Below are 25,468 nucleotides of genomic sequence, written 5' to 3' on the forward strand. Positions count from 1 at the left end.
GCAGGTATTGTCGGCTATGTGAGGCTCATTATGTAGATAATCTTAAGAAGAACTAACCCCTTCTCAAATATCCTAAAGGCCCATAATAATGTTGTGAAATGTTGGAAAAGGAGGATAAAATTGCCCCATAAAGAAATCAAAAATTCATACAAAAGATATACATACTTTAATAATATACAATTAAAAAGGTAGACTCAGTGATATGACATAGATGCAGAAAGTAAACCGCATAGTTGTTGCAGAAATTGACCCACTAAGAGTGTTGAAGCACAAGTTTCAACTTCTCCACTGTTTTGGTCCCGTGGCTCCCACACTGTAAGAGCGTGAAGTGAACCTGTGCATATGCGCACATACTGTGTGTGACTGTGATTTCAGACATATTTCAAATGCATACGTAAAAACACACACTGTGTTAGAGTCAGTCACAAGTAAGAAAAATATACACGTCTCAAGTCAATTCTGACTCAAGTCCGTGCCTCTGAAATACTATAAATTATGGTAACTACATTTCTGACCAATGTAATGCATGATTAGGCTCATTGTAATAGGTAAAAAAAAAAAACTGAAAATCTTGAAATGCATCATTTTATTACAATATGGAAAATAGGAAAACATCAAGCGAAGAAGTTAGGAAAAGTTGTCGATTTCTCTCTTCATTTCCTAAAATGAGTGGAAGGAAATTAAAATGTATGTCAAAGTATAAATCACTTATCAGGATGTTAAGTAATTTAAGTGACTCACATGCACATACACCAGTTAACTAATTATGCACACATTTCAACGTAGGGAATGGTTTGTTTCCATACTCAATATATTTCTTACAACAAGTGACGTAAAAGACGGAGAAGTTGTAAGCCACATACCTGTAAGAGCTCTGTCTTATCAAAGTTCTGACGGTGTCTGTAGATGCTCTGACACAACAGAGCATACAGCTTCTCCAGCTGATGCACCTCATAGCCCTCAGTCTTGGACACAACTCTTTTGAGCAATTCCTGGACAATAAATGATACACAAATCAATGTATGAATATAGGATGAATGAATAAGTGTTTGGCTGTGACTTGCCATGACCATATTTCTGGTCTCCAATTTTCTGGGTGTACTTCTGATACAACTACATTATAAGAAACATGGCCTAACCTTCTAAAAAAAAAAAAAAAAAAAAAAAAAAAATGGTTCAGGAGGTTACCTTGAGTTTGTCGTGGTCCACGACCAGCTGAGGGGTCTTCTGGGTCAGGATCTCCAGGGCCCTGTCCACATCGATCAACTGCTGCTGCTGCACCAGAGTCCTGGTGGCACGGGTCACACGCCTCACTGTTGGAAGGAAACACAGGAAGCAATCAGGAGGGTGTGGTGGGGAGCTGATAAGCTCAAGTCCCTTTAATCAGTGCTGGCTGAACAGGCTAATGCTGACACAATGGGCTATTGGTGTTGATATGCATATCTCCTAACATGCAAATGAGGTTTCTACCCAGTAACATTGGATCTCAAGCATTAAGTAGGGCGGCATGGTTTCCTATTCTAGAACTAAGGCACAGAAGACACAATTACAAGCATTTGCACTATTAATGTAGTTTGATTTTCTACAACAAAGTCAACCTTTTTGCATGCGTTCATTGGCCCTCATGCTGTGGTGAACACATTTACAACCAAAGGAACTCACTCTTACAGAGTATTTAAATCAGTGCAGCCATGGATGTATCCCTTTAACTGATGTGCTGTGTTGAGTTAGAGCTCCCCAACAGCTGGAGCCCAAGAGGCCAAAGGTCAGTGAAACTGAATGAGCTGTTCCCTGAGGCCAGAAGAAGTAGCTTGCTTGCTGCCCGGGTCTGGGACCCTAATACAGACCTATGTCCCAGTCATCCTCCAACCTTACAGGCTCTTTGGTCTTTGTGGTGTGTTTCTCCCCCTGATCTACCTCCTCTGGCGGGGTGTTGTTGACTGGACTGGACTTGGGTGGTTGACTCCATTGACTGCCACCACTGGACTGGCTTGGATCCCAGATTGGACCTGTGTGAGGCCTGGCTGGTGTGAGTCGTCTGTGGGGTCTGGAGCTCGCTGTTGCCAGTCTCCATTGGGGATGGGAGTGGTGGTGGGCTGCTCTGCAACACAGGCCTCTTCCACATTCTCAGCAGGCTTAGTGGTCTTCTCTGAGGTACACTCCATAGGGGAGTCTCCACAGCCGTTCTCTAGAATAGTCTCCAAAGCCTTAGCTTGTTTCTCTTCGCCCTCCTCTATGCCATCACTCACATCCTCCCCCCCCCTGAGTTTGATCTCCTTGTTCGAAGAAAAGGAAGAAGTAGGTTTCTTTTTTCTTCTTCTTTATGACGCCGAAGCGCCATTTGCTTTCGCGTTGTGTTTTGGGCGGTTTCTTTTTACGGGCTAGAGGACAGGCTAGGAAAGTTAAATAGAGAAGAGAAGGTCCTTTAACATGATAGAGAACGGGACAGACAGACAGATACTTCTCTATATCAATGAATATCATCTTCCTCTCCTCCCTGGCTCTCAATTTCTGCTCTTGCCTGCCATCGTGGTTTTCTAACTCTGGTCTTGTCTTTTGACTGGTTCACTCAACTGGAAAGAATCCTCTGCTTTCACTGTGGCTACACTTACTTCTGTTCCTGTCCTGATCCTTGGCACTTCCACTTTCTATCACTCGCAACACATCTGGGAGGTATTAGTTTTTTGCCCTTAAACGTTTAAACACTGATAATAATAACTGCTTATGTACCGCAAATCAAGCAGTAAAAAGCTCAATCCTGAGTGCTGTCCCTCGGTGGTTGACCAGTGTCTACCATCATTTCCACTGGATGCTCCTCTGCTCTGTAACAAATAACCTAAACAGTTAAGGAGTAGAGTGGTGAGACTTACGTGCGGGCCGTGGGGTGTTGGCAGTGAACGGGGTGCTGGCGTCTTTGCCAGTGTTACCGCCTAGCCTCTTGGACTCGGCAAATCCTTCCTCTCTGGGCAAAGTCTGGTAGTAGGAGGGGACAAACTTTGAGGACGTGCACCCTGTTAGTAGACATAAACATGTTGTTTTGCATTGTCAAAGAAAACAAAGATGTTTTAAGGAAAATAAGAGAGGGTTCATCTAATCATTGGACAAATAGTTAAAGAAGCCGACACGAGACACTGAAACTAATACAATAGCTAGCTGAACTCACATTATTTCATTTTGGGGGTTATTTAACTAGGCAAGTCAGTTAAGAACAAATTCTTATTTACAATGACAGCCTACCAAAAGGCAAAAATGGCTCCTGTGGGGACGGCAAAACACACAACATGGCAAGAGAGACAACAACTGGAGGCAGGTTGCACGCACTTTATTTGGATAGACCGGATTTCCATCTGTAGATGCTCTACAGACGGTCATACTGTCAACAAACTATCTGTTGATAAGCAACTGCTTGCTACGGTACGGTTAGATTTAGAGTAAGGATTAAGGTTAGGGTTAAGTTTAGGGTTAGGTTAGGGCTAGGGTTAGTACATAGTTAGTTGAAATGTTACTGATTGCAGAGCATCTACAGATGGACTACAGACTATCCAAATAAAGTGTTACCGAGAGGTTTTATCATGTAGGCTAGGTCACTACTTCAGCGTTCAAGTCGCAGCAATATGTCAACGTTATAAAGCAGCAGCAGTTACCTCTCTTGTTGCGCGACTCTCTGATCTGCTCACAGGTTCTGTTAAAGTCCTCGTCTAGTTCGTCGCGGATGATGGCGTGGGTCGTGTCCTTCAGGGCACAAGCCCGGTGACGAATCTGACGATCTGGAAACACAAAGAGAGAGACATTGATGACAGAGGTACACAGTAGAGGGCCTCGTCATCCATGGGACCAACTAAACTGCAGCAGAACAATGAGAACGGACAAAGATATCTTCAGAGAGATACCGAACAAAAATAATATTGGAGTAAGATTAGCCTGGTCCCAGATCTGTTTGTTATGTCTTGCTAACTCCTATGGTTGTTGGCAAGACAGCGCAAACAGATCTGGAACCAGGCTAGAATTACACGTCAGTTATAATATAATAATAATAATAACGACAACAGCACTCGGTTTAGTGAGGTGGAGACGGTTGTAGGTATACCAGATGGGTCACTGTCAGGGTTGTACTCCAGGGCGTTCTTCCAGATCAGGTCCACGTCGTTGACAAACTCCCTGACAGTCACGTACTTGTGGAGGTCGACCTTGGACAGTACAGTGGAGAGGTCCATGGGATGCCTGATCACCTTAATATAGTCAGGAACCTGGTGAGAGAAGAAGACAAACCATTGATAAGATGGGGGACACAATTACCACTCTGGTTGTTTCGGATGAGAGCGTCGGTAAAGGAGCGAAGCTACAGAAATCTGAGGTGACAACAGTGTATTCCCCTAAGGGACCAGAGCTCACTTAGAATGCATGTGCTTGTATTCAGACTTGCTAGTTAAGTATTGACTACGTTTGGGTCAGTCAACATTTAGCTTCCATTAGAGTAATCTTGACTAGCACCCTGGACTACAACACCACAAAAACACCTCTTTCCTTCCTTGTTCCTCTCTTTTTCCCCAGGTGTTTTCTCCCTACCTCTTCGATGTCCACAGGCTTAGTGAAGGCCTTGAAGCGTTTGTCCTGGGAGAGGCGCTCGGTGACGTTGCGCAGGAACAGCCTCAGTTCCCTGAGTGTGTCCTCCTCCTGCTCCTCCAGACGCAGACGCTCCCTCTCACTCATCTGCCTGGGGGGAGGAGGGGGGGCAAGGGGGAGCACCTCCATGGCATGCATCACTGAGTCAGGGGAGGGGGAGGAAGAGGGGGGTAAAGAAGGAGGGTTAAAATGGAGATGGGACACAAACAGCAATTATACCAAGTGATTATCAAAAGGCATAAATATCTAGTAGGTACAGGCTTTCTTCTTGGACGCGGGTGCCTTGGCAGTCTGGCTAAGGATGAGATTCTCAAAGAACTTCCTTCTCTCCTGCTGGGTGGGAATTTGGATAGAGTGCACCTCTCCGTACTCCATCCGGAACAGAGTCTGGATCTGAGAGAGACAAAGTGTAGAATAGTTACCTCAGTGACTATTTAGGGTCTTCACCTCTACAAAGAGTATTTACTGAAGTGTAAAAAAAAAGAACGTGGTTACGAATCTACTCATGGGTTGAGTAGCCCAGTAAGGTCCAGGGATCACTTCTCTACAGTACTTGTAGTGTAATGCATGGCGGGAGAGGTCCAGATATGACCTACCTCGTCGGCCAGGTTGCGGTGAGCCACGTTGCTGGTGGCCAGCAGCATGATGGGGGAGAAGGAGGGGATGTCTTGCAGCAGGCTGAGGAAGGTGGCCTTGAGGGCTGAGCCCACCGTGTCCCACCACTGCTGGATGTGGGGGATGTACATTATGCTGGGGGAGGTCCGCTTGGCCTCGCAGAACACCTGGGGCAGGCAGGGCGAGAGGGGCTAAGAGGTCAATGACTGTGTATCACTTGCCAACCTAGCACTTAGGTCGGGATTGAAACTATCAGCACTGCACCGACATCTCGCTGCATTTGACTGAGTAATTATTTGCTTGATGGAGTTAGCCTTTCTACAATGAAGTCAACTCTGGGGCTATAATTCTCTGCACCACAAATGAGTGTAGCAAGTCGGTGTGCATTTTAACATTTTACTTCTAAAGGCTACATTAGTTCCAGCCAGTACCTGTGCACAGGCCTCCTCGGGTGAGGTACAGCTGACTCCAAACAGCACAGCCATGTCCAGGGTGTAGACGGGGAACTTCTCCAGGGCATGGAGCACGGCGGGGGCCAGGTGGGAGCTCTGACCCGCCCCGGGACGCCCAGCCAGCAGCAGCCTGGGCCGGTAGGTGGTGGGGTGGCAGATCGCACTCCTGAAACAGAGGCGAGCGGAGAGGTGAAGTGAATGGAGACTCATGGATGTGATTATGAATGGAAACAATGAGAATAGGGTGTTTCTTTCAAGGCAGAACGTATCTACAAATGACAGGTAGGCTATATCTTACCTGGCAAAATGGAGGAAGCTCCCTTTGGTGGTGGTGTGTTTGGTGATGGAATTATTGGACGAGGGGCCCTCGTCCCCACTGTACATGATTTCATCCTCCAGAATGCTGTCTGTCAGATCTGATCAAAGGAAAAACTTGATCAAGTAATTGCAACAACTGAACTTAACCAATGATCCTCTCTAATAGTGACCTAGCTTGGTCCCACATCTGTTTGTGTTGTATAGCCAACATTGGCATGACATTGACCATGGGATTCGGCAAGACAGCACAAATCAATCTGGGACCAGATAACAATGGCCGTGACTTAGTTCTCAGACAAAACTTAACCCGACCCACCTGCATCCCTCTTCCTCTTGAGGCCCTGTTCGGCGTGGGGGAAGAGCTTCTGCACTGCGTCCAGCACGTTAGTGAGGGCGGGGCCCAGCAGGGGCGTAACCACAGGGGTCAGGGCCTTGGCAGGGGACGACACAGCCCTCTGGGAGGCTGGCACCATCTTCCTCATGGCGGCCACAAAGTCCCGGCTATTAATGTTGATGGAGCCTACGTCCAGAAGGAGCTTCTGGGACGTGCCGTAGATCTGGGGGGTAGCGCCGGCGCAGCGCGCACAGGGCCGCCTCGGCACACACCGCCTTGATGTCGGCGCCGCAGTAGCCTGGGGTGCATAAGGGGAAGGTTGTGGTTAATACGTGGCATGTGTCAGATTGACTGTGGAACTGTATTAAATCGATAGATGAATTGTGGTGATCTGTCTGAATATTATGAGACAACAAAACAACATGTTTTTTTTCTTACAATTATTGTACAATCTTGACTTGCCCAACGCTAGAGTTGATTTGGTATACATTAAATCACCTACCGACACATTTATCAGCCAACTCTTCCAGGAAAGGATCGGACGGTGTAGGATTCCACTGTCTGGTGTGAATCTTTAGGATATCTTTCCGGGACTGAAGTTGTCGACAGAAATGAAAGATAAGTGCACGAATAAAAAGTAACTGCATGTTGGCCTCTCAAGTCAAAGGAAGATTTGGATGGACACAGTTTTGCACGCACACATATTAACTCAAATGAGTCTTACCTCGCGATCGGGGGAGGCCAAAGAGGAACTCCCTGTCGAAGCGTCCGGGGCGTCTGAGGGCGGGGTCGATGGAGTCCAGTCGGTTGGTGGCGCCGATCACCACCACCTCTCCTCGGCTATCCAGGCCATCCATTAGTGCCAGCAGGGTGGACACGATGGAACTGCAGGAAGGAACCACGAGTTGGGAGTATACAATGTTTAGTATGCAGGCACAATCAATGGTAAGTCTCTGTAATCAGTGAAATGAGAGAGGCTGAAATGTCTCACCTGTGGATCTGGTCTTGACGACTGGAGCGAACCGGAGCCAACCCATCGATTTCGTCAAAGAAGATAATGGCTGGCCGCATCTGGTAGGCCTGTGGGTACAAATAATGAATCGTCCTATCAATGCAAGTATGTCCCTATATAATAGACATGACCGTCAAACACAGTATAGCCAGCCACCCATTTCACAACAAGAGACCAATAGTGACTTGAGCAGGAAATGCTGATAGGCAAATACTAGACTCAATGGTCTCACTAAGACTGAATGCACCAGTGATAACTATATTAATGATCTTTAGTGTGCTGTATGAGGGACTATACTGTACCTGGTCAAAGAGCAGCCTGAGCTGGCGTTCCGACTCTCCCACCCACTTGCTCAAGCAGTCGGCCCCCTTCCTCATGAAGAAGGCCACCTTCCTCTCCCCCTGGCTGCACTCGTTGGCCAGCGCTCTGGCCACCAGAGTCTTCCCCGTACCAGGGGGACCGTAGAACAGGCAGCCCCTGCAACAGACAGTGAATTTTCTTTGAATGGATCCTTGCAAAGGACTCAAAGGATCCAAGAGCCAATGAAATGAAGAGTGAATGAGGTTGTGATTAGAGTTAGGGTGGGGTGGGGCTTCAGTCCATTGACAGGATCCATTCTAGCTGCTCACCCAAGTAAGTTCCTCATCCTGTTGTTGGCTAATTCCTCACAATGTCATTAAGGTAAGCTACCCCAAAGGCAATATAAATCAATAGTCAAAATAACTGCAAGTTACCCAACAAAAAATGTTAGCTATTCAACAATTTCTCACCTTGGGGGCTGGATCCTGAACTTCTCAAACACCTCTGGGTAGAGCAGAGGGAAGACTACCATCTCCTTCAGGGCAGAAATGTGGCTTGTCAGACCGCCAACAGTGTCAAAGCACACCTTTGGAGGGAAGAGAGGGGGTTGGATCTTTACATAGGAGATGCAGTCTGATAACTTAAAGATCATATAATGTAGGCAAACCAACTTTTGAGATTAAAACGGCTTCAAATAATGTAATTGTGATGTTTAGAGCTCACCGACTGGTCAATCGCCATGGGGTCGACATCTGCAAGACTCGCACCCATCTTCATTCTGTCCTTATGGATTCCCCAAATGTCCTCTTTGCGCAAATTCAGCGGCAGACACCTGAGAGGGATTCCAAATGAAAGAGATTGTGGCTTTGGCAAGCTTATTCTGACCAGAAGCTCAAAACCACACTGGATTCCACTGGTGTGAAATATTGGACAGATTTAGCTTTAAAATCCAAATAATGATGTTCTGTTCGTGGTGTCAGTCTCATACAGAGAAACTCTTGAGCAACATCATGTGTTCACTACAAAAGGTCTGGCACCCAATGAAGCTCACCAAGGAGATATCACCAGAATAACCCAGATGGAACCTTCGTCTATTATTATTACATCATCGATCACCACCACTCATGATGTCATAGACACAGTTCAAAAACATTCAGGAATGGGGAATCATTGCTCTGCTCACCCATGTTCATTATCCTTTAAATATGATTCAATCGTGTCCAAGATAATATGCCATGGCAAATAACAGATGATCAGTAAACAAATATAAAAAACAATCAAGTAATATGTAACAAAACATAGTTTTCTCCTTTCTTTAGTACTACTTTCTAGGGTAGATTTGAACTGTGAACTAAATTAAACATGTTATCATTATAGGGACAAGTCAAACTGTTGAAGTGTGTCAAATTGCTTGCTCATGGTGACATGTTCACTGACCTGTTCTTGGCTTCTTGCTCTGTGTCTTCCTCATCAGAGGAGTCTTCCTCATCAGAGGAGCTGGCTTTGTAGGTGTGCCAAGCATGCTTTCTCCTGTGGGTCAAAGCAAACCATAAGGAGACAGAGAAAGGAAAAAGCTTCACTGCTTTACTGTACTGCTCTCTCCCAACGTTGTCAGTTCCCAATAACAAATGAGAGACTTAAGTTGTTTAAATTGTGCCAAAGACTCACCTGCCTATGACCCAATCCTGTTGTTTGAAAAATATTAACCATCACAATGAAAAGTAATATATATTGACAAGACCCTACAATAATAGCCCATAGTCATATATAAAACCATAACCATTTATAAGGACCCAACCCATGAAACACAGCATTAATGGACCCTACAACATATTTTGGTCAAAACAAAGATTTTTTTGTGTCAAAACAAATATCTGGACACTATGAAACCAATGTACGGGCTAAGACTATTGGTAAAGTGCCAGTACTGTGAAGTACAGTACTGTGGGATGGACCTGCCACTCCTTCGGCTGGTGGTGTGGACACTCCTGGGCACTGAGGCACTGATGCGGTAGCTCTCTCTAGTGGAAGATGCCTGGCGGTCGAAAAACATGGGAGGCTGCTTCCTGGATTCTACAGATGAAACAGTGAGAGAGGCATAACATCATGATAAGCACTGATCTTGGCCACTAGTCAATCATTTCAGAGTGGGAGTGCTGATCTAGGATCAGTTTTCCGAGCTGGCCACGGGTACACCTCAGCCACGCTCAAGGTACTAAACGATATCATAACCGCCATCGATAAAAGACAGTACTGTGCAGCCGTCTTCCTTCGAACTGGCCAAGGCTTTCGACTCTGTCAATCACAGTATTCTTATTGGCAGACTCAACAGCCTTGGTTTTTCTAATGACTGCCTCGCCTTGTTCACCAACTACTTTGCAGACAGAGTTCAGTGTGTCAAATCGGAGGGCACGTTGTCCGAACCTCTGGCAGTCTCTATGGTGGTACCACAGGGTTAAATTCTTGGGCCGACTCTTTTCTCTGTATATATCAATGATGTCGCTCTTGCTGCGGGCGATTCTCTGATCCACCTCTACGCAGACGACACCATTCTGTATGCTTCTGGCCCTTCCTTGGACACCGTGCTAACTAACCTCCAAACGAGCTTCAATGCCATACAACACTCCTTCCGCGGCTTCCAACTGCTCTTAAACGCTAGTAAAAACCAAATGCATGCTCTTCAACCGTTCACTGCCCGCACCCGCCCGCCCGACTAGCATCAACACCCTGGACGGTTCCGACTTAGAATATGTGGACAACTACAAATACCTAGGTGTCTGGTTAGACTGTAAACTCTCCTTCCAGACTCATATTAAACATCTCCAATTCAAAATCAAATCTACAATCGGCTTTCTACGTCGCAACAAAGCCTCCACTCACGCCGCCAAACTTACCCTAGTAAAACTGACTATCCTACCGGTCCTCAACTTCGGCGATGTCATCTACAAAATAGCTTCCAATACTCTACTCAGCAAACTGGATGCAGTCTATCACAGTGCCATTCATTTTGTTACCAAATCACCTTATGCCACCCACCACTGCGACCTGTATGCTCTAGTCGGCTGGCACTCGCTACATATTCATCGCCAGACCCACTGACTCCAGGTCATCTACAAGTCCATGCTAGGTAAAGCTCTGCCTTATCTCAGTTCACAGGTCATGATAACAACACCCACCCGTAGCACACGTTCCAGCAGGTATATCTCACTGATCTTTCCTTTAGCCAACACCTCATTTGGCCGCCTTTCCTTCCAGTTCTCTGCTGCCAGTGACTGGAAGGAATTGCAAAAATCGTTGAAGTTGGAGACTTTTATTTCCCTCACTAACTTTAAAAATCAGCTATCTGAGCAGCTAACCCTTCACTGCAGCTGTACATAGTCCATCTGTAATTAGTCCACCCAATCTACCTACCTCATCCCCATACTGTTTTTATATTATTTACTTTTCTGCTCTTTTTCACACCAGTATCTATACTTGCACATCATCATCTGCTCATTTATCACTCCAGTGTTAATCTGCTATATTGTAATCATTCGCTCCTATGGCCTATTTATAGCCTACCTCCTCATGTCTTTTGCACACACTGTATATAGACTTTATTTTTTTCCTACTGTGTCATTGACTTGTTTATTGTGTTATTGGCTTGTTTATTGTTTACTCCATGTGTAACTGTGTTGTTGTCTGTGTCACACTGTTTTGCTTTATCTTGGCCAGGTTGCAGTTGTAAATGAGAACTTGTTCTCAACTAGCCTACCTGGTTAAATAAAGGTGGGGGGGGGGAATGTTTTGCTTTTTAGATCAGAATATTTTGTGGAGCTATGCTCTGATGAAGGTTGACTGATAAAAGGCTTACCTACTATTAAAATACATTTGTATCGGACTTGAGGTGTGCATAGACATTTTCCTGTTTTTCCAGTTTCATATTTTGCCTCCAGCACCCTTTACTAATTGGTTTTGGGTGTGCGGTAGACTCTTATTATTATATACGAGATCATCATGAATAACATGGACTGGGGACCTGATCCCAATCAGCACTGCGGCATTCTTCCACGAAATGGGTTCCTTTTGATATTTTAAGTAGAAATTGTGCACCAATATTGAATATTAAAAGCCTGTTATATTAAATGAAGTGCCCTTCAATAAAGACCACATGGAGAATTTAATATGATTATTTATATAAAGACTTGCTAAAGTGCCCAAACTCAGCATGTCCCTCCGTGCACCCTCTGCAGATTTGAACTAACTCAACCCCAGAATTCCTCCAAGTTTTCACCATAATTGGACAGCCCTAGTTATGTTGTTGCTTTGACAAAGTCATTTCTGAAGAGTATTATCTATTTAATGTGATTAATTGACATCTTTCCCTCATTGTAAGGTCAAACCTGTTATGTGAAACAATTCCTTAAAACATATTTTTGAAAGAAATTGAACATTGAATAGTCAAACCCTAGTGTAAAAGCTTGTTCTACTCTTTTGGACCATTTGCTGGTGCTTTGTGATGGAAAACACGTCAAGCCTGTTACCCATAGACAGATAGGCTAGAAATGTTTTCATTTCATTTTTGGGGGGTGAAAAAGGGAGAGTCATGGTTGAGCTAAGAAGAAATCGTCAACCCTTTACGGTCAACCCTGCTACTATATTTGGCACTTATGATAGTAATCTTTTCATTTAACCTCTTGAGATGGGGAAACATGTTTTTTTTTTAATGAAGTAGTTGAACACGTGCTCTTTATGACAGAATGTTTCAATTAGATTAAAGAAAGTTGATTGTTTTTTTGGACCAACTTCCCAAAAGGAATTGGTGGAACGACCCTGCTATGCTCATTAACTGAGATGAATAGTTAAGTAAATGATGGAGAACATTTTTCAGAAGACTAGTTCAGCAAAGAGTAATCACCATCCAGAGGGTCCTGGTAGCGAAGCACTGCTTTTTTCTGTCGAGGTTCATAGCGCTTGCTGTTATTGCCGTCTTCATCGTGCTCCTCATCTCCGTCGTCCTCATCATCGTCATCCTCCTCACCATCGTCACCAGAGTACTCTGGAAATAGGTATTGGATCAAAAGTTAATGAATTCATGTTATGGTCAAACATGACTTTGACCTAAACTACAATAGAAACAGACCTTCCGTTTCTTGTTTGGAAACTGCTTTTACAGTTGGACAATCAGTGGTCTTCTTCCGCTGGGCATTAGAAGAGATCCTCTGAAATTCAAACAACTTCATAGATACAACTGGTATGGTATTGCCAATTCCTTTCATCAGTGGCCTGCATGACACAATGGCACATATCTCAGTGAGACTTCAATCTCAAAAGGTATTATTGGTCATTTCCTTCCACTAGTCTTATTTCCCATATCTCAAGATTAATCTGGTGAAATTCAAATGAACGTTCACTGAATATACAAAAACATTAAGAACACCTGCTCTTTCCATGACATAGAATGACTAGGTGAATCCAGCTGGAAGCTATGATCCCTTACTAATGTCACTTATTAAATCCACTTCAAAAATCTGTGTAGATGAAAGGGAGGAGACAGGTTAAAGAAGAGTTTTTAAGCTCTTGAGACAAATGTGACACGGATTGTGTATGTGTGCCATTCAGAGGGTGAATGGGCAAGATAAAAAATGTAAGTGCCTTTGAACGAGGTATGGTAGTAGGTATTAGGCACACCGGTTTGTTAAGAACTGCAACGTTGCTGGGGTTTTCACACTTAACAGTTTCCTGCATTTATCAAGAATGGTCCACCACCCAAAGGACATCCAGACAACTTGACACAACTATGGGAAACATTGGAGTCAACATGGGCCAGCATCCCTGTGGAACGCTTTTGACACCGTGTAGAGTTTCAGTCAGCTGCTGGTGAATGAGGCAACAATATGACAACAGTGTGAATTTGGTTCCTAAATACACAGCACAGAGGGCTGCACTATTGCACTATTGTAAAGTGGCTGTTCCACTGGATGTCATAAGGTGAATGCACCAATTTGTAAGTCGCTCTGGATAAGAGCGTCTGCTAAATGACTTAAATGTAATGTAAATGTGGCTGCTGAGGGCAGAGAGAGAGCACGAGAGAGATAGAGGGTGGTGGACCACAGATGGGTGCAACACCCTTACAATGGCCTGATAAGAGATTGTGTGTGGCAGCAGAAGATATAGAGCCTAGAAAAAGTGGCCTGTTATTATGTAAACAAATTCTACAGTGCAACAAGCCCTTGTGTTTGGGTAGAGTTAGTGTGAGTCTTCAATGCCAATCTCAAAGGGGGAGCATGTCAATTAATGGTTTCTTATTATTAGCTAATTATACGGCATAAATATAGCCCTTTATTGTATTTCATCCCAGTCTTTGTGGATGGCTGAATGACAAAATTATATTTTACGAACTGGAAAAAGCCTCACTGTTTGTTCTGAGTTTTTCAAGTGGCAGCGCATCTTATTCATGTCATCAATCTTGTGGAGGACTGCCTCAGCAGCGCTATGGAGAAAAACAAGTAACAATAGAACTTCTGATAGTATCTTTCTTTAGCATGATTTCATGGAGGTTTTGGGTCCCAATGCAATAAGAATTAAAATGGTGTACTTATAATTTTGGGGCAGAAGTAGAGGAATTAGTAATAAGCCTATAATAACCAACATGTCTGACATCTGTAATAACCCTCACATAACCCTCACAAATTGTTCTTCACTGACTTGCCTAGTTAAAGGTTCAATAAAAAAATATTTTAAAATACTCCCTGTATTAGGACTATTCCCATGTTACACACTCTACTGGGGAAGTACACAAGAGACTGTGGAGCAAGGACACATGGGGGGGGGGGGGGGGTCAGGGTTATGTGGTGACCGTCCTTACTTAGGGATGAGGCAGTAAATCATGGACTGTTGGTATCTGGTGGTTCTGGTGCTGCGTCGCACAACCCCACGGGGTCCTTCTGGTCTAGGAGACCCCTCTGGAACAGGTATTCAAAACAATTCATGTCATCCACAATTTCATGTAGGTAAATGAGTCTGTGCATGAGAATGATTATTTAAATAGAGTAAATTGTGTGACATCCTCGTAAAAAGTGTTTTGTAGTTGTGTGTGTCATGACGTGCATGTCTAAATGGATGTTCTAGGAAAGATCTTGTTTGCATCATGATGTGAAACATGCTTTAGGCTGACCAGTTTGGTCATCTTCACAGGCCTCGTTGACCTGAAACCTGGGTGATTTCCTGTGAAGGAATTTTTAAAAATAACAGTAAAATATCATAAGAATGCTTGATGGTATCTGAATCAAAACTTAGCCTGGGAAACATTATGTTTAGTTAACATTCCACTCCCTGTAATTCAGCAAATACACAGAGTAGGCCTACAAGGAGTGGAAAGTTAGATAAACAGACTGGTACCCATGCTACTGACTCCTGACAAAGACGCATCTGGACTTTATATCTGGTTTATGAATAGAAGCATTAGCCTACCAATCAATATTTAACTATTGAGAACTGAGTTACCTTGTTATCTTCTTGACAGGTCTCCCATTCTCTGGTGTTTGTCCATTTAGCTCTTCCAAGAGGATAATATGCCGATCATTCTGACCAATATATCCCTGAGAAAGCGAACAGCAGAACTCAAATAAAGATGTATTGGTCAACCTTTGAAGGCATTGACAATCAATTGTCTTCCATCTGTTGAATATAAATTACGTTTGTTTTGACAAAATTTAGAAATGTTCTGCATAGCTAACCTACAATTAAGATTTTAAACATTCCGTGACCTTATTTACAGATTGCCGTTTGCACAGAGGACACCGTAGAACGTCTGTTCACACACTGACTGTCATTTGTTCAACTCACGTTAGTCAAGCTTGCGGACTTTCTCCATGAAGTCTGCTGGGATGGAACGTCGGCGTCTGGTTGTGAAGACTGAAGTGTTGATTGGTGTGCTTCCGAAATGCTATGTATGATCACCATCGTGTTGAATAAACTGCGCGTTTAATGAGTTTACTAGCTAATACTACGGTCAATTATTCACAATTGCAATGTTAACAATGGTATGTATCGATCTATCCATCTCCATATAATTGCAGATTGTTAACGACCTTCTAGCAAATTTGAGATGTCAAAACTACTGTGCGTGTATAATTTCAAAACACAGCATTCTGGCACCATCCACGTCACAAACCGTATGCCTGGCTGCGTTCGTTTAACATCGCCTGGGGTGGAAAGGATATATGGGGATTCCCTTGCAAAATGTTTTTAAATGGAAGCAAACTGAACGAAACGGGGAGGGACTGACCTGAATTTGTCCAATAGAAACTCTCGTTTTAGTTGCAAACGTCCAACTGGACTAATAATTGCCAGTGGTGTGAAGTACTTTAGTAAAAATACTTTGAAGTACTACTCAAGTAGTTTTGGGGGGTATCTGTACTTTACTTTTTATATTTCTGCCAACTTTTACTTCACTAAATTCCTAAATAAAATAATGTACTTTTTACTCCATACATTTTCCCTGACACCCAAAAGTACTTACATTTTGCCAGAAAAATGGTCCAATTCACACACTTTTCAAGAGAACATCACTGGTCATCCCTACTGCCTCTGGTCTGGCAGATTCATTATACACAAATTCTTTGTAAATGATGTCTGAGTATTGGAGTGTACCCCTGGCTATCCATCAATAAAAGAAAAACAGTTGTTTGCTTAATATAGGGAATTTAAAATTATTAATACTTTTACTTTTGATAATTAAGTACATTTGAGCAATTCCATTTACTTTTGATACTTAAGTATATTTAAAACCAAATAGTTTTAGACTTTTACTCAAATAGTATTTTACTGGGTGACTTTCACTTTTAGTTGAGACATAAAAAAGTGACCTTTATTTAACTAGACAAGTCAGTCTGTGTGGTATGACAAGTTCTCAATAAACAGCACAAAAGAGAGAAGGTCTTTCTGCCCAGGACACCATCCACCAATGAGGAGTTGACCAGAACAGACGAAGAGCATCCATTCAGTAGTTAAGTTGAGCTAACATTAGCGAGGCAGACTAGCTAGCTCAATGGTTCCTAAACTATGGGGGGGGGGTCGCTGGATATGAAAATGGGGTCGGAGATATTCCACAATCCTGGTAAAAAAAGTTATATTGTAATATCATCTTTGTCTCTCAATCATTGTAATGTGCTTAACCTTAAAAACCACAATTAAAATGATTCAAATCTAAGTTCAAATTCAACCAGAGCGCCCTGAGATCAGGATGACGGGCAGGCCTCTGCACTCTAGTTATGAATGCGTTTCCTTCTGCCATATGGACGCATTGTATGATACACCTACTGAGCTATAATGGACCGAGTGCAACTGGCAGCAAAAGAGCTGAGCGCAGAACTCTGAGATATGCAGCAGGTAACTTCGATTGTAGGCTAAACCACTGTTCGCAAAACTATGTAGAGCAGTGGAGGCTCCTCAGAGAAGGACCAATAATTTACAACAAAACATTTTGGTAAAACATAAAAAAAGTTCTCCTTTTTAGATAAAACTATACTAAATAAAATCACCTCACCAAATCATTGATTAAAACATACTATTATACAATGGTCTACAGTAGTCCCAACAGCACTCTGTAGGGTAGCACCATGGTGTAGCCAGAAGACAGCTCGCTTTCGTCTTCCTCTGGCTACATTGACTTCAATATAAAACCTAGGAGGCTCATGGTTCTCACCCACTTCTACAGACTTACACAGTAATTATGACAACTTCCGGAGGACGTCCTCCAACCTATCAGAGCTCTTGCAGCATGAACTGACATGTTGCCAACCCAATCAAAGGATCAGAGAATGAATATAGTAAGATAGTGTAGTTGACTCAGAGAGAAAAAGACAAAAGTTGAACAGTTTTGAACAAATTAATTTCTTCCAAAATGGACAAGCAATAGTGTGTTTTTTCCCTCACTTACAGTTTCACTTAGCTAGCAAATGCAGCTAGCTAGTTTAGCCTACTCAAACAGAGGGATGCTATATCAGCTAGCTGTCTATGACTATCCAACAACACTGGAACTCTTGCAAGTCAAGGTATGCTTTCGGGTTTAAAAATGTATTTACCCCGGGGCCCGCCTGTGTAAGAGCTAAACTGCTTACTGACTGTACAGTAACGTTACTGCATGATTGTAGCAGGTTTACTAATGCATTAGTTCTATTAGCTATGTTGACTATGTCGTTACTTTATGATATGGTTTGACTTGGAAAGGTTGTCTCGCCTGGTCACATACAGCTGATGTGTTGTGCATTGACGTCCACAAGCAACGAAGGGAAAAGGTGAGAGGAGTAGAGCACATAGATGCGAGAAGGAATACAACATGGCTGTTATGAAAATTAACTGTGTTTACGTTTGATCAGGGGTGTATTCATTCTGCCTATTCTGTTGAAAATAAATCTTAAAACGGAACATAACAGTGATAAACATACATGATTTTGTCCAATAGAGAAACTCTAATTTGCAAGTGTTGGACTAATGATTACACCCTATATCAGCTAGATGCAGGCAAAAGTATGCAAGGCGGTATTGAATGTGTATTGACCTGTGTGCACCTACAGTACCATTTTGATGTCTTCACTATTATTCTACAATTTAGAAAATAGTAAAAATAAAGAAAAACCCTTGAATGAGGAGGTGTCCAAACTTTTGACTGGTACTGTACATTATAAACGTTCATTCATAGGCTAGGTTGTATCAACCTCATGATTAGTATAGGTAAAATTAGAAGAATTATATAGTAGCCTAAACCCATCGCTGTTACATTGAACTAGGTGAATGGAATATGAATGAAATATTTTCCTGGTTAAATAAATAATACAATATGCTGTAATATAAATAAGGCCATGTTCATGAAGAAAAATAAACTGTCCTCCCTCATCTTAAAAGGCACTGACCGCCACTGATGTGGAGATATTTAATCATAACATGACAATGTTCTATTTCACACCGAGGCTTGGTGATTATCGAGGGGGAGTGTTGAAAATAGTTTTTCAATTGAGAGAGGAGCTGTTGTTCTTTTTTTACATCTATTGCGAATAACAACAAAAAAACAGACTGTTGACTTTCTGTGTAATGAAAATAAAATGTGTCTCCTTGCCTATGTAACAGGCATATTTGGGAAACTGAACAAACTGAACGCAAGCATGCAGGAGAAATACCAAACAATTATACAGATGAGTGACCGAATCCACAAAATCTGATCAGCAAAATGTTTGACTGTGATCCTGGCTTAGTTGACATGCCGGAAATCTAACAACTGATCGAGCTGTCATGTGACCGAATGCTGCAGACAATGCATTCACGGGTCACTGTGGGGGGGGGTTAGTTCCTAACTCAATGGGAATAATGTGCCGTCTCCCACCGGGCATTAAAACTCATGGTACACTGATTCAGTGCTCTCATCTGCATTAAAAACAAATACCGATCCAGGTTGGATGTGACAGGAGAGATGAGGTGCACACTGCATCATTCTTGGGGGATGGCATGTTTACTTTTGCCTTGTTTCCTTATTGATTTATCTGCTAAATATAAACCCAAAAAATGTGTATTAGCATATTTAAAATTATTTCATAAAGAATTCACATTATTTTTTTTATTTTACCTTTATTTAACTAGGCAAGTCAGTTAAGAACAAATTCATATTTTCATTGACGGCCTAGGAACAGTGGGTTAACTGCCTGTTCAGGGGCAGAACGACAGATTTGTACCTTGTCAGCTCGGGGGTTTGAACTTGCAACCTTCCGGTTACTAGTCCAACGCTCTAACCACTAGGCTACTCTGCCGCCCCATTATCATATATTAATATCATAACAATTATTAGTCATAAACATCATTATTTCCAACACATTTCAGAACCAGTATCCAAATCATAATAATCATAATAATGACTTCAACATTACATAATTGCAGTGAGATTCATCATCATTATATAAAACCTATTAGACATAATTCTCATACTTCTTAAACAATAATTAACTCCAAAACATTTACAAAATATATCCACCATAATTTTATAATTAGGTCATTTCAATGCATAGCCAAACAATATCCTCAGTGGCAACATTCCTTTGCCACTGAAGCAAAAGACAAAGAAACACAGGGGTGTATTCATTAAGCCGATTCGTTTACTACAAACTGAAAACATTTTGCAACAAAAACAAGAGTTCATTGGACACATTTAGATAGGTCCCTCCCTGTTTTGTTCCCTTTGCTATGTTTGGTTTTTCAAATGGTAAACAATTTCCATTACAATACATAATACATAGAAGGTGCACACACAGGAGTGTACAGTTAAAGGGACAGAGCCTTTGCTACACAATGAAATGATAAGCCAACACCTTAACTGTTACACCAAGAGGTCCCAAGAGGTTGCTATGTGTTGGGTTAAAGCTGAGATCCGCGAAAGGTGAAACAGCGCCACTGGTTGCTCCAGGCACAGTTGTTATTGTTTTGTTTATTTATTTAACATCGTGGTAAAATACTCTGCTGTTCTGTCATCAGTCAAGTGTGCAACGATATCAGAGAAAGAAAAAAAAAGCAGTGTTAGTCATTGAAGTAACATCTGTTGTCATATAACCAACGGACGTGGCAGTTTCACCGCAAAAGTATTCCAACTACAATATATCGCTACAATATCATGGATGAGCAGCATTAGGACAGAATGGACCATTGGGTCAAGATAAATACTCAAATTCAAGCAAACCATTTTCTGGAAAGTTCAATGTTTTAATGTATAAACAGTCTGAAAATGTTCTCTTCACCCTGACTGATACATTCCAAAACAAACAACCTAATTGTTAATTGGCTAATGTTTCAATGGGGTAGGTCTATTCATTTGAAACCTACAGCATGAAGGATCCAGTTTGGTGTTGTCCATATCCTGCCTTTTTTATTCCCATCTTCTGATAGATGCCTGTGTCCTGGTTGTCTTTCTCCATTCGGTTTTGATCCTGGTTTTGTTATTTGTGGACTTTATCCACATGCTTCAGCAGGTCAGCATTCTCAGCGAATCTTCTACCACACACAGAACAGCCATGCCGTTTCTCACCTGTGTGAGTCAGGATATGCCTGTTCAGATGCGTTTTTCGACTGAAGTTTTTTCCGCAGATACCACAGCTAAATGGTTTCTCTCCTGTGTGAGTCCGTAAATGTTGGTTTAGATTCCCCTTCTGATAGAAGCTTTTCCCGCAGTATCCACAGATGAATGGTTTCTCTCCTTTATGAGTCTGTATATGCACGTTCAGCAGCCCCTTGCTATAGAAACCTTTTCCGCAGTCACCACAGCTAAATGGCCTGTCCTGTGTATGAATCCTCATGTGCTGGGATAGATGGTCTTTGTTTTTAAAGGTCTTGCCACAAACAGGGCAGGGTTTCCCACCGTGACAGAGTGGGACATGGGCCTTCAGTTTACATGTGGCGTTGTAGGGGCATTCAATGGGTCTCTCCCTGGCGAGAGTCACATGCCTCTGAAGGTCAGCTTTCAGAGAAAATACTTTGCCGCAGTAGTGAGATTTTGTAGACATGGTGCTGAGTTCAGAACAGTGTGCCCCCAATGGTGGTTTGGGATCCAATGGTGGTCTATTTACTTGGTCACTAATTACAGTTGAGCTGCGGCTTAAGGCCTCATGATCCCATTCCCTTTTCACACAGGGACCACTAAATATAAACTCTATGGTATTACCCTCCAGTCCTTGAAACTGCTCTTCCTCCTGGCTGGTCCTGACTTCCTCCTTTTCCTCTTTAATCTGTGATGGCCCTGGTTCCTCCTGCTCACAGTGTTGTTGCTCAAATGGAACCTCTTCAGAGACAGGTAGAGAGAGCTGCTGGGAGTCTGGGGGGGGGGGGGGGGGGGGGAAGAGAGACAGTCGCAGACAAGCATGGTTACTATGGAACGCCGTTTGGTCTTTGCGTGTCAAAAACAAGAATACTATACGTGCGTTGATCAATCAGGACGTGAATATGACTGCACTTCACATAATACATTAACGCGTTCAAACATTTTTTACGTAGTTATTACACATTGATAACAATATCACACGTATTTCATATGTCACAACGATTCATCGATACGTGTGCTATTGTGCTGGTAAAGTTGTCTCGCGCACCTACAGTGTTGGTCATAAAAAAAAAGCTAGCTAGCTGATAGGTGCAAACAATGTTCTTCCCCAAAAACATAGCAAAGCGACATAATCTAGTTAACTATATAGGTAGGTGTCATCATCTAAAATAACCCTAATTTATAAAACAGTTATTATTTGAGTAATGGTGGCGGGACCACCAGTAGACTGATACCCCATTTCATTACTTCACATTCCAACCTTGTTTAACATGATCTAGTCTAAATACATTACATTTACATTTAAGTCATTTAGCAGACGCTCTTATCCAGAGCGACTTACAAATTGGTGCATTCACCTTATGACATCCAGTGGAACAACCACTTTACAATAGTGCATCTAAGTATTTTAAGGGGGGTGAGAAGGACTACTTTATCCTATCCTAGGTATTCCTTAAAGAGGTGGGGTTTCAGGTGTCTCCGGAAGGTGGTGATTGACTCCGCTGTCCTGGCGTCGTGAGGGAGTTTGTTCCACCATTGGGGAGCCAGAGCAGCGAACAGTTTTGACTGAGCTGAGCGGGAACTGTACTTCCTCAGTGGTAGGGAGGCGAGCAGGCCAGAGGTGGATGAACGCAGTGCCCTTATTTGGGTGTAGGGCCTGATCAGAGCCTGGAGGTACTGAGGTGCCGTTCCCCTCACAGCTCCGTAGGCAAGCACCATGGTCTTGTAGCGGATGCGAGCTTCAACTGGAAGCCAGTGGAGAGAGCGGAGGAGCGGGGTGACGTGAGAGAACTTGGGAAGGTTGAACACTAGATGGGCTGCGGCGTTCTGGATGAGTTGTAGGGGTTTAATGGCACAGGCAGGGAGCCCAGCCAACAGCGAGTTGCAGTAATCCAGACGGGAGATGACAAGTGCCTGGATTAGGACCTGCGCCGCTTCCTGTGTGAGGCAGGGTCGTACTCTGCGGATGTTGTAGAGCATGAACCTACAGGAACGGGCCACCGCCTTGATGTTAGTTGAGAACGACAGTTTGTTGTCCAGGATCACGCCAAGGTTCTTAGCGCTCTGGGAGGAGGACACAATGGAGTTGTCAACCGTGATGGCGAGATCATGGAACGGGCAGTCCTTCCCCGGGAGGAAGAGCAGCTCCGTCTTGCCGAAGTTCAGCTTGAGGTGGTGATCCGTCATCCACACTGATATGTCTGCCAGACATGCAGAGATGCGATTCGCCACCTGGTCATCAGAAGGGGAAAGGAGAAGATTAATTGTGTGTCGTCTGCATAGCAATGATAGGAGAGACCATGTGAGGTTATGACAGAGCCAAGTGACTTGGTGTATAGCGAGAATAGGAGAGGGCCTAGAACAGAGCCCTGGGGACACCAGTGGTGAGAGCGCGTGGTGAGGAGACAGATTCTCGCCACGCCACCTGGTAGGAGCGACCTGTCAGGTAGGACGCAATCCAAGCGTGGGCCGCGCCGGAGATGCCCAACTCGGAGAGGGTGGAGAGGAGGATCTGATGGTTCACAGTATCGAAGGCAGCCGATAGGTCTAGAAGGATGAGAGCAGAGGAGAGAGAGTTAGCTTTAGCGGTGCGGAGCGCCTCCGTGATACAGAGAAGAGCAGTCTCAGTTGAATGACTAGTCTTGAAACCTGACTGATTTGGATCAAGAAGGTCATTCTGAGAGAGATAGCGGAGAGCTGACCAAGGACGGCACGTTCAAGAGTTTTGGAGAGAAAAGAAAGAAGGGATACTGGTCTGTAGTTGTTGACATCGGAGGGATCGAGTGTAGGTTTTTTCAGAAGGGGTGCAACTCTCGCTCTCTTGAAGACGGAAGGGACGTAGCCAGCGGTCAGGGATAAGTTGATGAGCGAGGTGAGGTAAGGGAGAAGGTCTCCGGAAATGGTCTGGAGAAGAGAGGAGGGGATAGGGTCGAGCGGGCAGGTTGTTGGGCGGCCGGCCGTCACAAGACGCGAGATTTCATCTGGAGAGAGAGGGGAGAAAGAGGTCAGAGCACAGGGTAGGGCAGTGTGAGCAGAACCAGCGGTGTTGTTTGACTTAGCAAACGAGGATCGGATGTCGTCGATCTTCTTATGATCTTCTTAAATACGGCATGACCACCTTCTGCATCACTTCAAATGGGGACTTTTATTTTGAAGGCAATCGGCAAATTCGACTCTTGTGCCTCATCTTTATTGTGGCTAGCTTCACAGCCTTGTCCGGTCTAGCCTCACTAGCCAGATGAAGCTAGCTGGCTGTTATTTATCCTTTATTTAACTAGGCTAGTCAGTTAAGAACAAATTCTTATTTAGAATGATGGCCTAGGAACCGTGGGTTAACTGCCTTGTTCAGGAGCAGAACGGCAGATTTTTACCTTGTCAGCTCGGGGATTCGATCTTGCAACCTTTCGGTTACTGGCCCAACCTGCTTATAACCTTAGCTTTGGGCAACAGGGTTCAATTTCAATAGGCGAACAACAAGTGGCTACCTAGCCAATACTTACTCATAAGGATTCCTAAATCATTGCTAAGAATGATGAAAATGACTGCAGTTTCTACTTGTAATTGTTTTCAGACTGGTTGTATTGGTGCTAGCTAGGTACCAAGCTAAAGCAAGCTAGCTAGCTAGAAATTGCGGTCGAACAAATAATGCCGTATTACCAACGCGGTATTGTAAAATGTTCGTGGCCGGTGTGTGCTTGTTTGCAGACTTTTTTGGTACAGTTTGACAGTGCTACTGATAGTAGTGGTGGCGCTTGGCTTGCACGTGTAGATTCATGACACACAACATTCTATAATAGAATCGTATTATTTGACGTGTCAAATGAAAAGCTTATTTAACGCGTATCTTTTTTGACACGCAAAGATCCAAACGGCGTTCCATAGATTACACATGAATTTCGCGACAGCGACAAAATAATCATGCATGGTTCAAGTTAAACTAAAACGTTGAAATGTTCATCACTATTACAGTATATTAATTGAGTAGGTGAGATATACACACAAACCTGTTATACATAGTTTTATCTCCGGTGTAATCCTTAGCTGTCTCCGTAGACTATCAATCTCCTCTTTAGATCGGGATATCTCCTCCTGGTACTCAGCTACTACTTTCTCAATTGCCCCCAAAATCTCCACTGCCGCCGCCGTTAAACACTCAGAAAGAAACGAATTCAAAGACTGTAATTTATACATTTTTGTAGACTTGTAGTAGCGGAATTATTATTGTCAAAAGAATCTCAATCTCTGGTTTTAAATAACTAGAATTCGTCTACGAAGAAGGAATGTAATATATATGTTTACTTGCTCTCCCCGTTCTACATCCGGTGTTGTCTTCTTCTTATGTTCTTATGAGTGGGTATGGCGTACCCAGAAACAAAAGTTGGCGCCCCGGGTGGATCGGGTTTTGCTACTCCATAGGGGGCAAAAAGTCATACTTTAACAGGGGGATGAATGCTTTAAGAGAGAACAGGCAACAAAAAAGTTATGGTACCTCCCTATTGATGAGATGATGTATTTTGTTTTTATGATATAATATTGTGTTTTCATCAAGAGGGCCAAAATGGAAATACGTTTGTTATTGTGTCATCCTCAATCATTTTAAATGCATTGTATCCACATGTGGTTGTATTGTGTTTTTAAAATGTAGGATATTGAGGATGATACTTTTTTTGCATGAACTTTAATAATGAATGGATGTTTATCAGAAGGAATTCAAATGAATGTAATCTAATTGGGACTGAACAACTGCAGTGCACATG

At 43.2% G+C, this 25,468-nt stretch overlaps 2 protein-coding genes across 2 annotated transcripts; both read right to left on the minus strand.

Annotated features, from left to right (window-relative positions):
* Positions 1-147: 147 nt before the first annotated feature.
* LOC124043508 (ATPase family AAA domain-containing protein 2-like) lies at positions 148-15,857 on the minus strand. The gene is given in 29 exon segments (XM_046362180.1): positions 148-660; positions 864-992; positions 1,189-1,313; positions 2,871-3,011; positions 3,645-3,767; positions 4,088-4,247; positions 4,567-4,763; positions 4,881-5,016; positions 5,220-5,405; positions 5,670-5,856; positions 5,989-6,106; positions 6,325-6,571; positions 6,573-6,640; positions 6,845-6,935; positions 7,067-7,078; positions 7,080-7,227; positions 7,334-7,422; positions 7,657-7,831; positions 8,125-8,240; positions 8,378-8,486; positions 9,092-9,184; positions 9,610-9,727; positions 12,552-12,692; positions 12,777-12,855; positions 14,051-14,126; positions 14,502-14,598; positions 14,811-14,860; positions 15,140-15,234; positions 15,482-15,857. Coding segments are annotated over 29 exon segments (3,456 nt in total). The 5' UTR covers positions 15,599-15,857; the 3' UTR covers positions 148-627.
* A 3,434-nt stretch (positions 15,858-19,291) lies between these two features.
* Positions 19,292-25,041, minus strand: LOC124043509 (zinc finger protein 239-like). Its single transcript, XM_046362181.1, has 2 exons — positions 24,716-25,041; positions 19,292-21,485 (listed from the first exon to the last, which is right to left on the minus strand). The coding sequence occupies exons 1-2, from the start codon at positions 24,900-24,902 to the stop codon at positions 20,614-20,616; spliced, it is 1,059 nt and encodes a 352-aa protein (XP_046218137.1). The 5' UTR covers positions 24,903-25,041; the 3' UTR covers positions 19,292-20,613.
* Between the last annotated feature and the right edge of the window lie 427 nt (positions 25,042-25,468).

The sequence above is a fragment of the Oncorhynchus gorbuscha genome, linkage group LG09 (genome assembly GCF_021184085.1).
Source record: "Oncorhynchus gorbuscha isolate QuinsamMale2020 ecotype Even-year linkage group LG09, OgorEven_v1.0, whole genome shotgun sequence".
Classification (NCBI taxonomy): domain Eukaryota; kingdom Metazoa; phylum Chordata; class Actinopteri; order Salmoniformes; family Salmonidae; genus Oncorhynchus; species Oncorhynchus gorbuscha.